We start from the raw sequence: 22,104 nt of genomic DNA, 5'->3' as shown, positions 1-22,104 counted from the left end.
TAACTATATAGTTTTTCCCACCGTATTTTGGATCTGCAGTACGCATTTCAGTACGCATTTCCATCATTAAAATACTTTTAATATTTTTATTGATATCATAAATATTAAATGAAATGTATATCCTCGTAGTTTTAATCTGGTGCGTGACTGCGCATAAGGTTGCTATTGAAGAAATGTTGGTATTAGTCCTATTCCTTAAAATAACCCACAAAAGACGTTAATCGCCATTTTGATAGTGTGTATTTCCGCGGGGCGATTTCCGTTTTTGTGGTATATTTTAAGTAAGACGAGCAAAGTAAACATTTCCGTACATGAAACTTTTGTAAATATTTTTTACATGTAGCATAGGTAACTTCGATATTCATGCACTCTTCTAAACCTCGGGAATTGAAATCTACCGTTAAGCCATTTTAAAAATCAAGGAACGGGCAAAATTTAATTTTAAAAATCTCTTTATTATGCAAATATGCTGTTGTCTTGATAAAAGTTACAATGAAATGCACCAATCAAATATGTTGCCCGAGACAAAAAGAAGAAGACGACCGTTTTATCGTCTTAATAGTTTTTCGCGTGTTCTTCTTCACTCTTTCGACCCTAGAAGATAGAAGTTTACGTTTAAACAATTTTTAATGATTCATTATTGTAGTCGAATACACAATGAGTAAAACTATGTATGACACGACCTTATGGAGCTTCGGCAGGATTTCGTAGAACTACTTAAAGTTCAGCGTTTTACCTTTTTTGCGGCGATTGTAGTTTCATGCAGTTCTTTTTACATTACAGACGTTTAATATTACCAGAGGAGAGTCATCTTCCTCCTAATTTAGATAATTTTCCATACATTTTAATAATCATTTACTTTTATTTTATTGATTCATAATGATTTATTTATTTTATTATAATAAATTTAAATAATTATCCACTAAGAAAATAGCCTCAATTTAGTGCGTTTGCAAAGGTATTTGCATAATGCTGGTGTGGTACTCCAGAATATGCTGGAGTAAAGGTGCGTCTTTCGTTTAGCCCAGTTCTACTGTCTTGTGCGGAGGCAATTCATCTTTCTCTCCTCCCGATAAAAAGGAGGAGGAATGGATAATTCAAGATAGCAATTCGTATCGAAAAACTGATTTTGATACCTTTAACGCAAAATCGCAGTGCCCGTAACGACTGCAGAATTGTTTTTGGGATCTGAATATCGAGTCTCGGTCTAGATATACAATATTTATCCAAACGCTCTAGGAGCCAAGACGGATATTTATGGTTGTTATGGTGTCTCACGACGATATCTTGTGTTCTTTATGGTTAGATGCTGCAAGGAGAATATTTTGGGCGTGATATACCGACTGTCGAGATTTTATCGTCCATGACGTCCTATTCCTTTGAGAGATATAGTTTCCTCCCGAACCGATCGTGCCTATATAACTATCCTTCGCATTCACGAAGTAACCATTCTCCGCATTCACTTGAAGTATGTCTCCCGTTTGTGTTCTTTCGGCTTAGATGCATTGCTTGCAGAGACGGCAGCTGCAACCATTTGGAGTGCATTTGAGTGGGAAAAACGGCGTTATCAACATCCGACGGCTCAACTGTTGAACGATAGATTAGAATTTCTTGCAGCTATTCAGCAAGCAAATCTCGCATTTTTTATTTCAATAATTTTCATAGAGAGAATGACCTTGGTGAACCCTATAAGTAATAATCGACCTTTTTGCCATACAAAGTTATCCAAAGCTCCTAAGTAAGCATTAATATATTTTGAGCATTCCGATAGAGGATTATGAATTTCCTTCCCTTAATTAACCATTGCTCACCAGGTGAAAAATTTAACAGAACTCCAGGAATTGTTATCAATTAATTTTCAATTGACGTTCTTGCGCACCAATCCGTTCACTTTGCATGGATAACTAAGATGTTATTTGTTGTATTATTTATTGGATTTGTGCGATGATTGGTACTAATGAAACCTAATAATTTTATCTATGGCTAATAAATCTTCAAAACTTAATCTTTCCTCTTCCTCTCAGCTGCACTCTAATTTAATGATCAACAATGCTAATTTGCTTACATCCCATTTGACTCTATTCCTTAGACTACTAAGTTTTCTGACGCAATGGTATGCTATGCTTTTTCGATCAAACTTTCAATTGTCATAATTTATGTTTAGCATTGCAATATTATTATGTAATATTTAATACTTCCCTTGCAATGGGCTTTGTTAGCAAACCTAATATAGCTTTAGTTGCTCAGTGACTTGATAATAATTTTTCCTTGGCTGTATTCCCACTGTGTGAGTATCTCATCCGAAAACTCACCCATATCACTCTTTTCCTTTGGTAATAAACCATGGTAAAACTGGCTTATTGTCGTTTGTAGGACCTATGCAATTCAACTGGAATTGATGTCGCAGGGCACGGTCGTACCTGATGTCAATCCGAAGTTACGAAATGCTTCCACTGCAAAGAACATGCGAAAAGAGACCCAAACGAAAATTTCAATTGCTCGTCCTACCCACACACAATTGGGGACAAATTCCGAAAGTTTCCCCATCGGAGCAATCGCGTTTTTGGAATCGTTCCACGCGTTTCCTTCGAGATAGCCATCGAAGCCCTGTTTTCGTTTGTTTTCCCCGTTGCTGTCGTTAAATAAACCTCGGCCACTTCGGAATGATGAAGTACGGGGAAGAATGTGGGCTCGTCATAAAGCTCCACGAGTCCAGCGAGTTCACTTTAGCGTCATCCCAGCCAACATAAATCCTTCCGGGTGTCGAGTGAACTGAAGCAAATGGTTATGTCGGGAGGAGGCCCCTTCCCCACCGCCCGCAATCGGAAAGCCTCTTTCGCCCACCGTCGTTCTTTTGTTCCCGCGCAAATTGCCTCCGTTTTGGCGCGATTGGATTTTCGCGCGCGCGCGACAACAATGTTGCTCCGTGCTGGAGAGAGGGATTGGGAGCCATTTAGTGGCACAGCATCGCTGTTGGACGGACAAAGAGTTGGATGTAATTTAACGCCTTGTATGCCGCTTGCGCGAAATCCTTGTACGTCGGTCTTTTGTGTTGGGCGCAGATTGGTGGAGAATTTTCGACCGTTAATTCGAGGCTCAACTTTCAAAACTATCCTTTGAGACCCCCTGATCCAGACACAGTATCGTGAATATTGCCAGCAATTTTCTTTATCAGTAATTGCTATACTCACTTTTGCTTTCTGCGCTCTGTACTCTGTTATTACTCCCAGAACTTGATAATGTTATAACTGATATATGCGGCTTAACCTGACTTCATCTGCGCTGTCCATGGAGATTACAAAAGTATAAATAGACTGTGTCGTGATCAAAGCCTCTGAACACTGCTGGGATAAGGGAATTATGAACTTTCTCCTCTATTGCAATGCGAATTCTCATCCGTTATTTTTGGTAAAAACTACACCCTGAGTAATACATGCAATTGAAGGAAATTTTCAAACTGAAGTATCTAATGCATTGTACGCAACGGAAGCGACTCGTGATATTTGGTTTAATTTAAAATTTTCATAACATTTTGCTCTCCATCCTTCGTAAGAAATTTATCGTTTCCTGTTGGCCTTTCGTAAATATTTTTCACCTGTCTTTTTTCTTACCTCCCTGAAAATTTTAATTACGATCAAGATAAATCAGTAAACCTACGGATAGAAAAAACTATGGTAGCCTTTTCGAATTATGTGATGGTTAATTCCTATGACAATTACTTTTGCGTTCGAATTTGTCAAAAACAGTTTCATAAATTGCTCAAATTCTGTTTTTTAAGAAAGTAATTTTTTACTACTGAGCTCTTGTATTTACTGAATAGAAAATCCGCATGGACCTTTAAATAACATATCTTTTTGTATTATACCATATTTATTAATTTTCTCTACTCGTATTTCTCTAATCAATATTTGATGACTCTGTCCTTAGAGATATCATTTCCCCATTCTATTGGTGGTATTAATTTTCCCTTATAATTCAATTAATATTAAACGATTCTTTGTCTTTTCTTTGTCCTTCGTGTGAATGAATCCGTATTACATGCAATAATTTTGCTCTTGGCTCTCTTTAATATTTGCCTGAATCTATTTTCCGAATAAACCTCAAATCTTGACCGCTTTTGTGAGTGCTTTGCAGGCATAAATTTTCCGTCTGGCACAGCCGGTGATAAAATGTCTCTAGTCCAGTTATTCACTCTCCGTTGGCATGAAGCCCGAAAAAGAACGCTTCTCCCTGTTACTTGGCATTCAGAGGAGCATCATGGCTTCTTTATTTTCTCTTTTTACCGCTATTAATGTAATTGCTTCATATTCAAATCACTTTGAGCTTGCTGACTTTTACCGCTATTGAATCGGTCGCATATGTTTCTTTATCTTTTACGCTCTCCTTATTTCAATGACGGTCATAGGGTCTCACACTAGCTCCATCAATTATTTTAATCTGATGTTCAATAGCTTACATATTTTTCGTTTTTTGTAAAAAATGATAGCTGTGGTAAAATATATCAATTGAGTATATCTGAATTTTCTATATCAAGTAAAATTTTCTGGTAAATACTACTTGGCATTTATTTAATCCTTTCTTATCACGCCATTTCTTCTTCGTCTTATTTTTTGTGAGAAAAAAATGTTCTCTAAGCTTTGATTTGAGCTCTAGCTCACTATTTGGGCAAGCAAACAAAATCACACCAACCCTGGCCCTATTTTCGTGCCTTTTGCTCTATATAGACGTAGCTAAATCCGTGATCCTCATAGAAACTTCCCATGCGTGTACGCTGAGGCCGATGTTATGTGTCTCCTCAAACATCCTTCATATCTGAAAGTAGTCTTCTGTTAGCAATTCTTCTCTTTTCCCTCCTTAGGTATAATCTCATATGGTAGTTTCCTCGCGCCAGTTTTCACCCCAGATAAAAAAAAATATTTTCATGGTATCTCCTTCCATCCTGGCGAGGAATGTTGTAAGTTAAAACACAGTAGTGATTTCATGAGGTTTTGGGAATGAAGTTCCTAAAATAGTTTTTTTATTCGTAAAAATAAAAAGTTAAAAAGTCTCTGAGTTGCAGAGGAGAATATAGTGTCTCAACAAAATTTAGACTAAAGGGTATAAGTTGACAACCCAATCAGTAGGCTGTAGGATGTTTGATTCTTACAGCTCTTCACTGCATCTACAGATCCTACCATTAACAAAATCTTTGAAAAATGAATGATATTTTGGGGGTATCAAATAAAGGAGTTTTGATTTATTAAATGAAACCGACCTAAAATAAATTCCTATAAGATTCATAATTTCTTTTCATTGCGTGCCTCTTACTCATGGCAATACTTTGGCGTCAGAATGAGTAATTTAGGTGATATCTTTATTATTCTTTTCTTTCCTTGTTTAAAACTCATAAAATTGTCAGAAATTGTAAGCCGTGACGGTTTCTTTCTAATTAGAAAGTAATTGGAAAGGAGCTGATGGAAACAAAAAGGCCTAATCAAAACGTATTTTTGCCACATACCACTTTGTCTCGTGATTTTTAAATTTTCTATATTAGGTTTGGCTATATGTAAGGTTTTGGCTGTTTCACCTGTGTGCAATTTTTATTTTTAATCAGGTTAAACAAAATCTTTCATAGTGATACGTTTCTTTATCAATGAAGTATTTCAAGCTATACATTTTTCATATATTTGCGTTTTTACCTGGATATAGTCCTCCTAGTTTCCTACTAGTCAAATTTCCGCAATGTTCACCATAAAGTGCTAATATATTAAGTACCGGAAACTTAATCACTGGACTTAAATATTCATCTATTGCTCCCCTTCGAGCTCATGTACAACGGTAACTTATTTTTTTGATCATGTAGGTCCTTTTAGGTGCTTTACCCTTGTATCTCACGATATGTGAATTAGATTATTTTGATACTTCGTTCTTTCAATCATAATACCCTGTCTTAATAGGAGTAATAAGCAAAATATCATAATTGTAACTATACCAACGGCTGGTGAACTGAAATTGAAAATGCACAATGAGCAAAAGTCAGGTCAAGGATTTATAAAAACAGTGCATCGATTATCTTGATTTTGTTATCTTTCATCTACGTATACAGCACTATAAGCACAAAAATAAATAGCGAAAAAAAGATAGTGGAACACGTAGTAGAACGTGGACACAGGCAACAGCGACAAGTAGGCAAAATTTCGGAAGGTAAAATTGTGGTCAGACTGGTACTTGAACGCAGAACCTCCCAAAATAATTCTTAAATTGTTAAATTTAATGCCTCTATAATATAGGGTACCGATATAAACATATTTTACCTTGAATTAAGAAATGTGGTAATGAATAGAGGAATGAACCTAACATTCTATGTCACTACTGAGAAATATAATATTTTTGGAAGTATCAATCAAGTAAACCTGAACCAAGGGTGTTATATTGGTTTCCCGGCCCTGACGTCGAGGAAATCTACCCCATTAATCTGTTTCTCCTCACTTTCCGCAGGCGTGTCCGTTGGCGCTAGTGTCTTCACCATCACGGCGATGAGCATCGACCGCTACCTGGCCATCCGACACCCGATGGCCTTCAGGAAGGTGTTCAACCGGAAGTCCACACTCATGGTGAGTCGCCCGCAACCCTTGTGGTAGAAATGTGACCTTACGCCGTCTACATCTTTGGGCGGCGGCGTTTGTTTGACACATATATCGTCTGAGGCTCACCCTTGTGGAATTTCATTTCATCGTAAATGAACGGATGAACATTGGCAACCTGTGCAAAAAATAAAGTGGTGGATTATAACAAAGTTTTTCTATACTTTTGCGATAACACGAGACAACTTTATGTATAGATTAATGGTCAGAAATTTAATGTCAGCTAATTTGCGCACAATTTAATTATATTTATTTATACACTTCTGAAAACAGCACTATTCGGCCTTATAATCGATTCTTTTATGATCAACATTTAACAATCAATCGTGCACAAACATCCATGCTCTGGATTAGTGTAACTTATCCAGAGCAGGCGGGACTCGAACACGCGACCTTTGGTTTGACAGGCGAGGACTTTCTCCCGCCGCCGTGGAATTCCTTCCCAAGTGATGTGACCTAAAATGTTCCTTCGATTCATTGACGGGTTTCATTCCTGAAAGCTGATTGAGAATCCGAAAACTTCGATTTTAACGCCTCGAATATTTAATAATTTGTACCCTACACATTCACTTATCTCGTAATTACCACGCTTTAACCTTGCAGGAGTCACGCCCCTTTTTGGAACGCGAGTACTCGCGCTGAGCCAGTCAGGCTCTATTTTCTTTTTGAGGTCCTCACCTATGAAAGTCGATTATTTTACCTCTTTTATTTGTTTAAATCAAACTTATTTTGCTGAACTGGTCCATTTCATGATAATCAAGTTCATTTACGTTTGAAACAATATTTAACTAATACTTCACATCGAGTGTGATATAAAATAGATTACCATTACTTGTTATTGACTTATTGACTCGTAAAACCAATACGCAATGTAAGTTCTAAGATTTTCGCGGCGTTGATTAGATGATCTCTCCATTCCATTCGGGTTTTCACAATGGACGCGGTGAAAACCAGAATAAAATGGAGAGATCAACCAATACGCAATATTAATATTAGGTTAGAAAGAACATTATAAGGCAAAATTAGCAATGAAAATTATTCTGCAAGCATGCACCATACAAGAAATGTGTATGTTCTTGACAAATACCCGCTTTCTCGTTTGTCCTTCAGGGCAAAATCTTGCAAATTCATTTTCGACCACTTCCTGATTGGATAGAGCGGTGAAATTTTCAGCATATCTCAGAACTGGATATCAACGAATTGTACGTATACTTTAACCACTATCGTAATAGTATGTCGAGTAATATTCAGCAATAAAAACTGAATGCGGCGTTCCAAATTTGACCACAAAAATCCAATAGAGGCGATGCAATCATAATCGGCGAAATAAAGAAAGTGCATTATGAGTTTTTACGGAATATCCATTACGAAATTCTGGACGTCTCATGGTGAAACTATTGGATTAGTTCTTGATTTCTCTTGCGATTTTAAATAATAGAAATTATAAAATATACTTTCAGTTTTACAGTCATATAAATGGCGAAGAAAAGTGATTGGAAATTTATCAACTTTTGAATTTAATGGAAACGAATGTATTTTCACTTGGTTCAAAATGTGAAGTGAATGGTAGTAAATATGATACAGAAAATTTTAAAATTTAAATCGATTGCAAATACTCTACAACAAAACTAAACTAAAAAGTATTAAATAATATTTAAAAATATTGTGCATAAAAATAATTTTTTCATAAAAAACAGGTTTGTTAAAGAAACTACTAGCCTTAAATTAATGAAAATTTAAAATGTGATTGATGAAAAAAAATATGTTTTAGAAGAACGTTTCAGATATCAAAACTAAAAACGTGGTGTGCATTATATGGGCGTGTGAGATTTTATTCGCTATCGCTAACAGAGAAGTGTGATATACGTTGACCAGCAAGTATTAAATTATAATCTTAAATGCGCACCATGTTGTTCGTTTTTTTTAACTGATCACTGCGATGCATTTTCTTGCTACTGACAGTGAGACTTAAAATACCTAGTCAGACATATTCATGACTGATCTCACAAATAATTTAATCATGCGAACATGAAAGCTGTACTAGCCGAAACAGCCATTTGATATGAAAATGTCTATCAACTGAATCATAAAAGAGCAATCAATATGTATTCCGTGCGGCAGAAGCGGCGTATCAAAAGGTGTATCAATTATGTACCAAGTGATAAAGTCTGAAAAGATACTCATGAAACAAGGTGTATATTTTACAGCTTGATTGCTTCTATTTTGCTTTTTAAGTTTAAGTATGCATTATTCGACTCATAGATATCGCTTTTCTGTACTTAGTTAATAATTGCAAAAATCATAATGTGGTAGACGTAAAAAATCATTTGTAAACATAATCTGTTGATGTTGATGAAAAAAGAAGGGCCATAAAAAGGTCGTGATCTATTCCTAAATGTCGACGGTTTCATTCAAAATTAATGAATTAATAAATGGATGTTATATTGCATTAGCATAGGGACAAAAAATTTCCTATGGAACCAGCAAAAAGTAAGAGAAGTAAAAGTAACGATAGTAACGATCTCGATTATTGGTTTTCTATAGTACCTATCTCTAGATTCCCTCCGAGTTCTGTGCTGCCAAAATTATGCACGTGGAGCCCTGGAACAAAAGGTCTTTGATGGCAAATACGATGGCGCACTGTACCTACGTCGTGAGGGAAAAACGTGATCAGTGTATTTTTCCACGTGCTCCTGAGATAAAAGGTTATATCGCCGATCCCCTTCGAAACTTCTCCCGTGTTCACATCCACAAGCTTGGAATATCGTCCTTCGGGAGATCTTCCATTGCACCTCGAATCTAGATACGCCTACCGTCTTTCTCCACGTCCTTGTAACATCCACCAGACATTTGATGCACCTGCTTTTGTCCGACCGGCTCCGCCAACTCTTCAACCTAGAAAAACACTGCAGGGTACGGAAAACATTTTCATATCGCTAGAAGTTCGAGCCATACCGCTCGTTTCCAGCACCCTTTGGCCTCGAATATGAAAATCTTTTGGCTCCCGAAAAATATTTTTTTCCCCCGACGCGAATAAACAAATGTTCTTTTGATCGCAAAGAGAAAAGCTAAACCAGGCGTGACGGCGGAATGAAATTCTCTTGGAGTGCTACTTTTCATTCTTTGTGCAACGTAATATGAATTCAAAATGCACAGAATCTCAAATCTTAATGCAAGGGAGCTGATTTTTGAAAGAGGACCTGAAATACCTGTGAAGCAGGAAAAGAGGTCTCTTCCGTTTTTTTTTAATGGTCCTTCACAAGAGGTCATGGTAGAGTTATCTTCGGAGTTGATACCAATTAAGTAAAACATTAATTAAATTGCATATACGCACACTTGTTTCGGGAAATATGCGGCGAAAGGGCGTGGAATATCGGTTCTTCTTTTATGGAAGAATTTTTTATATTCATATGGAGATCGTTATTCTTTTTTAATATAAAATTCCTAGGCGCAGTAAAGTTCCACTAGCTTTTTCCCCTTTTCGTGGTTTGAAATAGTTACTCGTGAGAAGTCCAGAGATTTCAATGGCGATTTAGAGACATATTCGATGAAAAAAAAACTTCACGCTTTTGGCAGTACCTAAAGTGTGATTTCATGGTAACGAAGATTTCACTTTAGCCTGTTGTTTTAAGAATCCTTCGCTAATTACTAAATAAAAAAAAACAGAATGATGTACTCGCAGTCTAATAGGAGTTAGATTTTGCATTTACATTCACACCCGCTATCAGTGTACACTATGGAATAGATTTCCAGTGTATTTAGCTCTTTTCGATCAATTTAACGTTCATAGGAATGAATAAGCTGACTAAATTTAGAATGGTAGAATAGAATATGAGCGGCACGCATAGCATGAAAACTTTATGCATTGTATGTGATAAACGTTGAGTTTAAGTCCAATGTCTAAGATTTAAGATCCCTCATATTAAAAAATAAACACTCTTTTATTTGATTTTAGCATCTCTGCTCATAAGAAACATCTTTTTACCTAAGAATTTATTTTTAGTGATTTACACGTACTTTCTGCTTTCGAGTTGCCATTTCCACGTTTAAGAGAAAACATGGACTAAATTTAGCGGCAAATAAGTTCTAAAATTCTTTGGAAGAAGAGTTATGGACGGTAATGGATATCCATCCAACTGGAGAGACATATTTAACTCCACTTCAAAGAATACCAACTTTATGGTTCAAGCATAAAAATATGTATTATTATTATTCAATGAACACGGTCAAAAGGAAGCATTGTAATGTACCACAATCAGAAGCGTTCTAGAGCAATTCTCTACTGCTAAAGAGAATTTTGAAGTTAATTTTTATGCGTCGCAATCCCTATTAGTCTGAGAATTATAGTTTCGCTAAGGATTTATCAAAAGCTGAGAAGAGCTCGGAAGCAAACCTTAACGGAGGAGGTTATTACACCTCACTGGAATAAAACAATTGCAATGAAATTAGCTTCTGTTTTGAGGAAGTCATACCTAATGCATACATATGAATGATGCCAGCTCGGTTAGAAGAGGCTTTGAAGGCCAAACGCTTTTATGAAGCAGCAAGTCCTTTCTTATCAGTTGAGTGGCTGAATTCTTGTGAATACCTCCCTTTGCTCGACCAACAACTATAATAGGATGAGAACTTCGTAGCAGAGTCCATACGCTGCAATGAATTCCTCCTTATTCCCTTGTTTCTGTGCTTATACACGCTCTCTGAATCAGTGCGTATTGTCTCCATTACTTATTTTCGGATTAGGTATTCTCGGTGGAAATAGTTTTCCTAGAATTCATTCACCGATTTTTTTTCAATAATAAATCACCTTGGTTATATTTCAATATTTGTATTTGCATTTTTGAAATATACATTCATCGTAATAATTTTCATTTTTGTTTTCCCTATAGATTGCATTTTTATCACTGTTTTTTGTAATATTTGCAGTCGTTTGAGTAGCAAATTCGATTATTTCATTTTAGTTTTAATCCTAAATGAATTGGTCAATTAATTAGTTTTAAATTTAATTAGTTTTAATTCAGCTCGCATGGTTGATTTTGATAACGTAATATTGAGTTCACGAAATTTGATTTAATAATCAAATCCAGCAAATAAGAAGAGCTCTAGTATTATTGACTATTATTTCTGTTAGTACTTATTCTGCTTATCAAATGTGCCAAAGAGTTTACTTATTTCTTCGCTCATTACTCCTCAATTTCAATACTCTAAACGATGATATACCTGGGGAATAATTTATTTTCAAACTATGTCATTATTGTGAACGAATCCGCGTGACTGGTTTTGAAAATAATTTCTTTACGCTTTAAATCCTCTCTTAGCGGTAAATAAATTCAATCCCATGTATTTAAATAGAGTTTTGAATAAAATAGGAGAATATAGACGGATTTGTGACTCTCTCAGCTATTCCTTCGTCGTAAGTTGTCTTCTAATTTACCATTTTCCCATTCCCAAAGTAGACCAGCGGATGCATTTCTACAGAGTAAGGTCGTCTTATCCTTCAATGAATGGCTTAGAATTCCGCATATCACAAAAATTGACTGCTTGGTTGAGCACTGCGACGCAAAGAACCTTTGATTATATAATCCTTTGCTACACATCCTTTGCGATACCCGCCTCCGCAGTTATTGAGACCACATAATCTCTTGAGGACAAGAACGCTAGCTTTCTCAGCACAGGGAAACTCATTCGGAAAACAATGGCTTTAGCTCGGTATTACACATGAAAACTTTTCATCGCAAATTAATCTTCCGTAAGGAAAAAAAACACTAATATATCGTTCAGGGGAAATTATAACGAGCTGGTGGACTTTAATAATAACTTACCCTGAGCCATTCACAATCTTGGCCGGTGTGTATGGCAGCTGATCTGGCTTCTGATTATGCTGGCACTGGTTCTTGTCTCGTTGGTGCGATAAGTGGTAAAATTCCAAACCGTGTTTCAGGAAACCTTCCTTTTATTATTCCTCTTGAATCGCTATTTACTCGATTTCCGATCTTTTATATCACCCTCTTATTATTACCACCCTTCTAACAACAACAATGGTACAAATCAATAACTACCAAGTAAAAAAGTATTCACGTAACAGAGCAAGCGAAAGAAAAACTATAGTAATCATTCAATACCCTATGAGGGGGAGGGCAAATAACGCACAGTACTATTCCGTTATTTGGACGTTGTCCTTGCCGTCTTTTATTACGATTTTGCTGTCGCGGATGCCAGCTTTCTTTCCTCTTCACTTCCTCACTTTCGACTCGATGAGGAAATGGCCGTAAGGTGTCTCGGTCATTACCTGCAAATACCAAAATATGTATTATTGATTGCTTTGCCAGCTTTTCATGTGGAACTGACATTGATTTTGCTGAAGATTGATGCATATAAATTTCAGTTGTGCTTTTGGAATTCCTAAGCCCAGAAGCCCATAAAGAATGTTGTACTATCTAATCGAAAATGAAATTGCAATTCAGACTAGGTTTCACAATACGCCAGCAAATACCTGCGCCCGTCAGTGTTGTATATCTTCGTAGGATTTATGAAAGAACGCTTTAGGCTTCTGAAATTACACCTTTCTTTTATGACACACTTGTAACTTATCGTTTACTATCATTTTATTTGCATGGAATGTTTTGATTTGAATGCAACCCTATTCTGCGCTTTACTGTACTGCCTGCCCTACGTTTGTAAATGTTGACTTTTCATGCGATAAAACGTAAACAGTTTTATTCCAAAGCGTTGTACCGAGCCTCGCTTGCTTTTTATTCTTAAGTCAAATTTTCTTGGTAATTTCTTTTAAACAATTTCGGCATAATTCTGTTTTGCACCATAATTGCCATCCAGAGTTTGAAGAGGAAAAACTTTATTTGATTCTTTTTTTCGCAAGGAATGTGACATAATAAGAGCCTGATTTAAAAATAAATTACGTGAACATTCTTAATTCATCAGCCCATAAAGAATGCGGAAAATGGAAAGATCATACTTATCTGGCTTACTTAATGGAACCTCGATTTTGATGTTGTCATCCCAAATCGGTTTAAGTGCTACAAGTACGTACTTCTCAAATTGAAATGCAAAAATTTTATGTGAATAGGAGCTCTCAAGGTATTTGTTTATTCAACCCAACCCCCAAAAATGCATTATTTCTTGGATAGTGACGCCGAGAAGTGTTTTACAGGGTGTAAGAGATTACTAAGCGTTCAGATGCAAGAATAAAAGGTGTACTGAGGATCCATTACGTATATTTCCGGTAAAATAATGAAAACACTTGCATAAGAGTACGTTGTGGAGAGACTATATTGATAAGTATCTTTAAAGTTCCTAGGCTCAAATATCGCTTGAACATGCATTAATTTTCGTTTATGATTACTTCTTTCTTCTGACATCATATAAAAACATCAATATTAGCTTTTTGGTACTTTAGAATAGATTTTAATTATAAAGTAGTGAAAGGAGACCTTTAAACCGTTGGTCTTTTTATAGGTAGCACGATATAGCTTCAGCGGCTCTATAAGATGAATGTGCACGAGTTGCGGTAGCATGTGATGAAAAAGCCCTTTTTTACCCATATCTAACGACCATAGCTGTGCCTCTTTGGGTTTTGAATATCTACTGGAATAAATAAATCAGACAAAAATTGAAGGTTCTCACTTATTCATATTTTAACGTGAGCACTTTCCTCATGCATTTCTATAGCGTCAAGTGAATCTACGTTCATGCATGCGCAGATGGAGGCTATATGCCTGACGCAATGAATTAATAAAATATTCCTCATTTATAAAAGGCATAGCAGAATTAATAAACCATATCGATAAGGCAAAATAAAAAAATATTACTGCATAAAATCAATGCACTTCAATTTGTGTGTTATACTCATCCATTTTCAACTTATTTCGATGGAAAAATGGATGATTTAATAATTTATTCGTCAAAAAATATGCACCCTATGTGATCTTATATTTTTGTATCGTCGTAAGGATGCCCTTATTGAAGACAGTATTATTTTTAATTGTTTGCAAAAATTTTAATATATTCAGTTCCTACACATTGTCTGTCACACCACTCCATCTTCAATCAATGCTACAAAGTATCCATTATTGCCTCCCTCCCTCCCACTGACTCCGCCCTCAACCTCCACACCCTCGAATTGGCTTGCATTTGGCACTTTCAAGCCAATAGCTATCCGGGTTTGAACGTCGCATCCTAACGTCTATTCCTAACCCCCCCTCCCCACGCACCTCTCCCAGTTCACCCTCTTTTCCGCATCTGCATCTGCATCTCCTCTCCGCTTTCAGCAGTTTGCCTTTCCTTTTCTTTGGTACCTGCCGGCTAGAGTCAATATCGACTTCTAGGATTGTACCTAGTCCCAGGACTCAGACCGACCGGAAAATGGATCGCCCAGCGCTCGGCGCGCCCGAGGACGTCTTCACGGTCTTCGGAGTGCGCGCTCGCCCGAGAGACCACGAAACGCACACATACACTCTAGTGGCGAGTAAACCGAAGAGACACATGGGAGGAGGGTCTAGTTTTCCACTTGCAGCATCATCCCAGCTCCTCGGGCGAAGGCAGCTCCTCCTGTGTTCTGCCCTTGAATAAGGTGGAAGGGTGGTGGCTAAGGCAGAGACGGTTGGCTGGATCGAAGCAAGTGCCATTCGCTCATTTGGCAAGGAAAAGGAAACGATTACCTAGTGTAGGTTCCTACGTAAATACTGAACTACTCACAAGAGATACTTATCCCGTATTTTGTCGAAAATTATTCATTTTTTATATCGTGCTTATTGGCGTTTGATATAAAAATAAGGATTGTACAATAAGGTTTAAACATAATAGAACTATTTTACACACTGATTTTACTCAGTATCCGTGTATTTTGATGCTTGTATTATTTCAGTGGCCTTTTCCAAACTGGATGATCCGTACATCAACTTTAAAGAGTGCATTGATGGCCTCTATTGACGAAGAAAAGAATAGGAACTTCCAGCAAACCGAAATGTTCAAGTATCTGCAATATTTTGTGTATCCACTTGCCATGTAGTTAAACTACTTTCCCTACCAAAATCCAGTATACATTACATTAAGTACATTAGCATCATGGATATAAGATATATATGTACAGCCAGGCTTAATATTGTCAAGCATATTTTATATTCTATTTGTAACTGGAATTTTTCCAATGCACTGACCAACATCGCCCCTCAGTGCTCAGACTGAGCAGATAAAAAAATTTCTCAAATGTGAACTTAACTTGGCTAACAGAAGTGAAAATTCGCTCACAAAACTCGCAGTTCACACGGCCCACTTCAGGTGAAACGCCTATTTTCACGATAATCCATGCATTGGTACGGCTCCTTTAAATTCTTTTGCATTCAAAAGATTTTATGCCCATAAGAGTGTTGTCCGTAACTATTATTTGTAGAAGCACCGGTATAAGAAAATATAAGAAAGGTGAACGTTTTCAGTCCTAGCAGACGTCTTCGAGGAAAGAAGTGGCTCAGTCAAACTTTTCAAAAATCAATTACGTGAACTTGGGTAGCCCTTAAAGGGACATGACCTTTACGAAAAAATGACTCCCTCTCTTTACATTTTTCTTCAAACTCTGGTAGAGTCGAGGGTGGCCTTGCTTACAACTTCCCCATAGCGAGAATTTCTCGTGTTGTTTCCTTCCTTAGGTTATTTTTACTTGCCTTTGTCTTCCTTCTACTTTCACTGCTTCTCATCCTCCGTGCGAGCTCTGTATTTTCTCATAATTTGCCCAATATATGTATAATCAATGAAACGCCATTATTTAAATCTCTTTTTTTAACTGCATTCTTTGACCTTTTACTTCTGGTTCATTCTTTTTCTCTGTTATGTTCTCCTTCTTGGTCACCAATAGGACGTATCACTTCCGCTCGTTTTTGGTTACTTGTTCCTAGCTTAGAATATTCCTAACTGAAAACTATCACTTTTATATTTTCAGAGCACATATAGTAGACCCTTTTAAATATTTGCCTGTAACACAAATTTTCAAAATTCACTTCTCCATTTTCTTAAATGAGAAGATTTTTGCGCTTGATATTTAGGGAAATTAATAGAAAGGTCAACTCAGTATTTTCAAGATGGTAACGGAAGTTTTAAACGAATGCAACGTCACCGCCTAAGAATGCGGCCGGTCGAAAGAAGGAGAGTGTTGTGTCCTCTTTAAATGCAAAGAGGCATGATAGATGGCATCTCAAGAGTTCAACTAATGTTGCCATCGCTACACAGTCCAAAGGTTTCAGTTCCTAGCATAGGTATATAGTCTGAGGTTTCAGGCGAGATGGAGTGGAAACGTGACATAATGAAAATGAAAAAGCAGGAGCAAAATTGTGGAAATTTCTCCTGCTTTTTCATTTTCATTCCTAGCATAGGTCATGAAAATGCAAATATCAGACATTTTGGCGAGGGAAAACCTTATTGCACTCAATTGGTTAGCTTAAGTGGGCTTGGTATTACGAAACGGGTGGTTCCACAAAGAGATGGAACGATTATAAAAAAAAGCACGATTACAAGAATGGGATTGAAATATTTTAATCCAAGATGCTTTAATCTGTTTATATTTTCTCTACGCTAAGCTTCGAAACTTCGTTCAACTACCGTCAATCACATTTGGATTTAATTTGTGATTTAATCGAATTAAAAATCGCGGCAGGTCACGCTATGCGAGCTACCACACGTTTTTAAAATCAATACTATTAGATAACTACTGCCAAAAGTAGATTATGTTGAGCTTTTCACCCTAAGACTTGACAATAAACCGTGAAAAATCTAACCCACCCATACTCCAGACTATATACCACGACGGTTCTCGAAGACGTGGCCTGTCGGTTTGGCAGGTAAGAAACTTACCCAAAACGAAGTTAATCCACTCACATTGGCTGCAATAAATTTAGAGAGGAAATTATAATTACAAACAAAATACTTATTTTTTCTTGGAAATTATTGCCATAATTTGTAACTAACCGATCAATTCGTTGAATGCATTTTGCAGCTATTCTATAGCATAGTTCCCCACCTCCATATTGCTCAATATTTGCTCCATGTACCTTATTCGAGGTATTTCTCCTTACAGTTCTCATTGAACACTTCCTTTACTGAATGCCTTGTTTTTATACCTGGTCTTGAATATGTCTGATTAGGGCTTAATTCCATGAGTTCAGAATTTTCTTGAGAACTCGACATTCAACTATCTTCCTTTGAACTACTTGGCTGTTAAATTCCTCGATAGATTTTATCTAATTCCGTACAAGATCATATTTCCAAATTCTACTCATTTTTTTCAACCCTGTCCTGAATAAGAGAGTGGACCTTCAATATATACAGTTGGTGCTAATATATTCATAGTATAATATTAAGAGACTAAAAATGTGCTTGGTTTGAAAGAAGATAGTAATTTTTGGCAGATAACTGGCTCGATAGTGGTAATTTTAAGGATACCTTTACCGTGATAAGGTAATTGTTAGTTTTAATTCTAAACTAACTCTCCTTTTTGTAAGCTGGTATAATGAAAAGATATTTACTAACACCAATTGGAGGTCCTGTCTTTCTTTGCAACAGGTTTAATCCTATGGTGTCATTTTCATGTTGCGTGAAAATTTAGCCACCTATGGTATTTACCTACTTGTATTAACCTGTAACAACATGGCCTTGAAGTTTTTCATGTTCTTATCAATGCTTCCATTCACTGTTTTTAATTACTCGAACTGACGGGATTAAATTGAATCGTCTGACCAAATATCTAGCTCACCTTACTTTTGGTGAATCATGTTAGTAATATGAAAAATAACTTTGCCTGATTCGATACCACACCCTGTTTATTAGAAGATGCGCAAAGGTTAACATATTAAAAAGGTTTTACAGATATTATAATGCATGAAATATAAATTAAGCACTTTTTAACCATTTTGAGGTTGAGCTATTCTCCTGCTTTTGATGAATATGCTTCGCTCAAATTAAGTATTTTATTTTAATTAAAAGGACTTAATCGTCATTTCACGGACAGCATTTCGTTCATTGCCTTCGACTCTTAATCGGAATATAAAAACGTTACCTTTTTGGATATTTTGAAAGTGTAGGAATACTCCGAAGAAGGGTCTTTTATCCAGTTGTTACTTTGATGGTTTCTGGAACCAACGTTTAGTTCTACAGCGCAGGCATTCGTCAAAGCCAAGAGGAGTGGCGGGGAACAGTGCTGGCCATAGCCTGCAGGGAGCTGTCGGAAGCGTAGCGGGCAGTGTCAGAGTCCTGGGGCGTGTCGAAAACTGTCGACTGGTCATGTAAACAAGAGAGCCGGGTGGAGCGTGGAGTGGGACAGCACGTCACTCACACGCTTGAGGGAGGGATGACAAGCGTCGTGGGGACAAAATGTCCCAGCTCAGCCAACTCCTTGTGGGACGATACGATGCTGCGAGGCGCCAATGACGATATTCCACGCTAAAATATTGATTAAAATGAGTTTGAGAATCGTTTAGTCTAAATTGATTCATTAATCACGTGAGGCGCTGAGGGGTTTAAGCCGATTCTCACCCAATCTCAAGTGGGGAAGAGACAATCAACTGTGGAAAATCTAACCCTCCTATACTCTGGACTATATACCACGACGGTTCTCAAAGACGCGACCTTTCGGTTTGGCAGGTAAGGAGCTTACCCAAAACGAAGTAAATGCACTCAAATTGGCTACAATCAATTTAGAGAGGAAGTTATAATTACAAACAAATTACTTATTTTTTTCTTAGAAATTATCGCCATAGTTTGTAACTAATCGATTGGTTGAATGTACTTCACAGCTATTCTGGAGAAGGCTAATCTCATTGTCTTTGCAAATTCCCCACCCCCCATACTGCTAAATATATTTACGACATTACTATTTGCTTATATTTATATCTACTTGTCCTGATAAGTGTCACCTCATTTTTTTTAAAGAAACCGTGTAAAATGTGATTCTAGACCACGATCATAGTAAGATATTCTTAACTTATCTTAAATAAAAATTATGAAATAAATTATGAATTCTTCTCGGGTTCTCAGCCAGGTTAATTCTTACGTATAAGCCTTTGACGAATGAGTCAAAAGATTATTATTGGTTAGTAGTATTTATTTTTATTTTTATTATTGCTCAAATTTTTAGGTTAAATTTATATTTTGCTATTAATAATATACATTCATGATTCTACAAAATTGCCTTTGGCTTACCTATACGAAAGAATTAACCTGGCTGAGAACCCGAGAAGAATTCATCAATTGTATTCACCAGGTGAAATTAAAATTGTTAAATAAAATGAATGGCTTTTTTTTTAAATAAATCCAACACAATGAAGCATAGATTAACGTATTTACGCTAAACATGAGCATTTTGAACAATCTCAAGTGAGATAAGAGGAAGGGGGGAGGGGTTGGAGCTAAATCTCAGGAAATCTCATTAAAGGGGGTAATGGGGTCCAAAAATCGTCAAAATCACCTCACGTAATTAATGGACGACTCCTTTTCCATTTGGGCAAAAGCAATAGATTGTATTTGTCTACAAAGTACTTGGCACATTAAATACTACCTGTTTATTACTTAATTACTTTATTGTTAATATTATTTGTTTGCTATTAGTTTGCCATAGAATGACAGCATTGGGTGCACAGTTGGTGAAAAAGCAATTTCCGCTAATATCTAAGGTCTCAGTTGGTGGAACGGGCACTCTGGATAAAGGGATGCCTAAGACCTTTGAGCCCCATTCGAAGGCTCCCGCCTTAATCTATACCTAATGCATATTCCGCTGATAGTAGGAAGAATTCCATGAAATGTGGAATGAACTCTTTTTGTATGGTGATATTTGATTTGTACGACCAATTTTAATTACAAAGGCTCATTGTTGTCACTATTTTTAGGAAATTATCCTAATAATAAATCTCATCAGTTTGCGTATTCAGTACGATTTTAAAAGTGAAAATTAACTGCCTGTATCCATTCAGCTAATTTTGATGCAAGACCATAATTTTGCAGGTGTAAATAATATCTCATAAATACCGCAGGTAGTTGATTATTTTAATAAATCTTATAAATAGCGCCTCTGAATATAATGCGATTTCGAAGTGTTTAATTTGAATTTCTCCTTCAAAATATCCTGTATTTTGAACTAAATGTTAATGAATCAGTTTATTTTATTCAACACAAAACGTTTAACCATCAAAAGGAGAAACTTTTGACGGCTAATCGTTTGTGCCAGCCACTAGGGCCAGCATTTTTACAATTGGAATCGAATCACGTTAGAATTTATTTGTTGTTGCGAATATGAAATCGGTGATAGCTTTTTCTAAAATTGGTTTCAATAAAAAAGAATCACGATTTGTGAGTGCTTAATATAATAAAAATATCCTCGTTTTATAGTGATGACTAGTCATTCCAATAGATGACTACCACGCATATCCATAAATCTTTATTTATACATACCAGAATGAGGTTCGCTTATTAGAGGGGTTCAATTTTCATGTGAACGGTTTTTTAGGATTTGTCTTTCACGTTACATTTCACATCGTAATCGAATAAAAATAAATATGGAGGTGACCGAAATCCAGATTCAAATAAATGCAGTATATTCAATGACCAATTATCCCGTACACCAGATAGTGCGTCGATCGGTGTCAATTCAAATAGTATTGAATGTGCTGTAACAGAAAATAGCGATCCCTTTTCCCGGTTAAATCTTAATAACTCACTCAGTTCATTATTCTTTGCATTAGGACTCGTGCCTAACTTTCTCTGCTAATAATCTTCTATTTTCTAGGAATTAGCACGGTCGATTATATATTTTTTATCTTTTTTACTGATATCTTTACTGTACTCCGAAGTAATTCTGCAAATTCATTCTTTAATTTTGTTGTAAAAGGTATTCAATCTAATTGGACTCTTCCGACTATAATTCAAAATATTTAAAATCTGTAATGATTTAAGTGATTTCATTGGCTGAAGAGATAGCTTTTTACGACTGAAGGCGCAATTTTAACTGATTTAATACAATTTATACTTTCTTAGACTTGTGACTGACCATTGATATAAAGGAGCGATTATTTCACAATATCGTGATTGTTTAAACGGTCCAATATGAGTTTCTCTTTGGTAATATTTTTTTCATTATTGTGTAAATTAAAAAGTGCATCATAGGTGAATTTAGAACTCACTCAGAAGTGATCTATTAGGGCATGAATACGTCTCATTCGGCGCAGGTGTATTGCGACCGTTTCCTTTCCCAAAGCAACTCACTTTTTTGTCAGATTGATCTATTTTTCATTGCCAAGGCTTGATTAAGTCATGAATTGACAAGTAAATATTCCTGCTATTCTTAAAATTACGTAATTTCTTATTTCAACATCGCGCTACCCCGTCAAGGAAAATGAACGTTTTTAAGTACTTATCACAAAATGCTATTTTTTGCTGACTTTGTGTTGAATCTAACTATTACATTTTTTATTGGCACCACATAAATTACGAT

General features: G+C 36.3%; 1 protein-coding gene across 1 annotated transcript in view; it reads left to right on the top strand.

The window, feature by feature from the left end:
- Positions 1-22,104, top strand: part of LOC124155248 (orexin/Hypocretin receptor type 1-like) — a 105,314-nt gene that overhangs the window by 5,773 nt on the left and 77,437 nt on the right. Inside the window, exon 3 of the mRNA XM_046528967.1 lies at positions 6,478-6,593. Coding sequence (XP_046384923.1) covers positions 6,478-6,593 — 116 coding nt within the window. The remainder of the gene's footprint in view (positions 1-6,477; positions 6,594-22,104) is intronic.

This window comes from Ischnura elegans, chromosome 3 (assembly GCF_921293095.1).
Source record: "Ischnura elegans chromosome 3, ioIscEleg1.1, whole genome shotgun sequence".
Taxonomy (NCBI): domain Eukaryota; kingdom Metazoa; phylum Arthropoda; class Insecta; order Odonata; family Coenagrionidae; genus Ischnura; species Ischnura elegans.
This window is presented reverse-complemented; position numbering and strand designations above follow the sequence as displayed.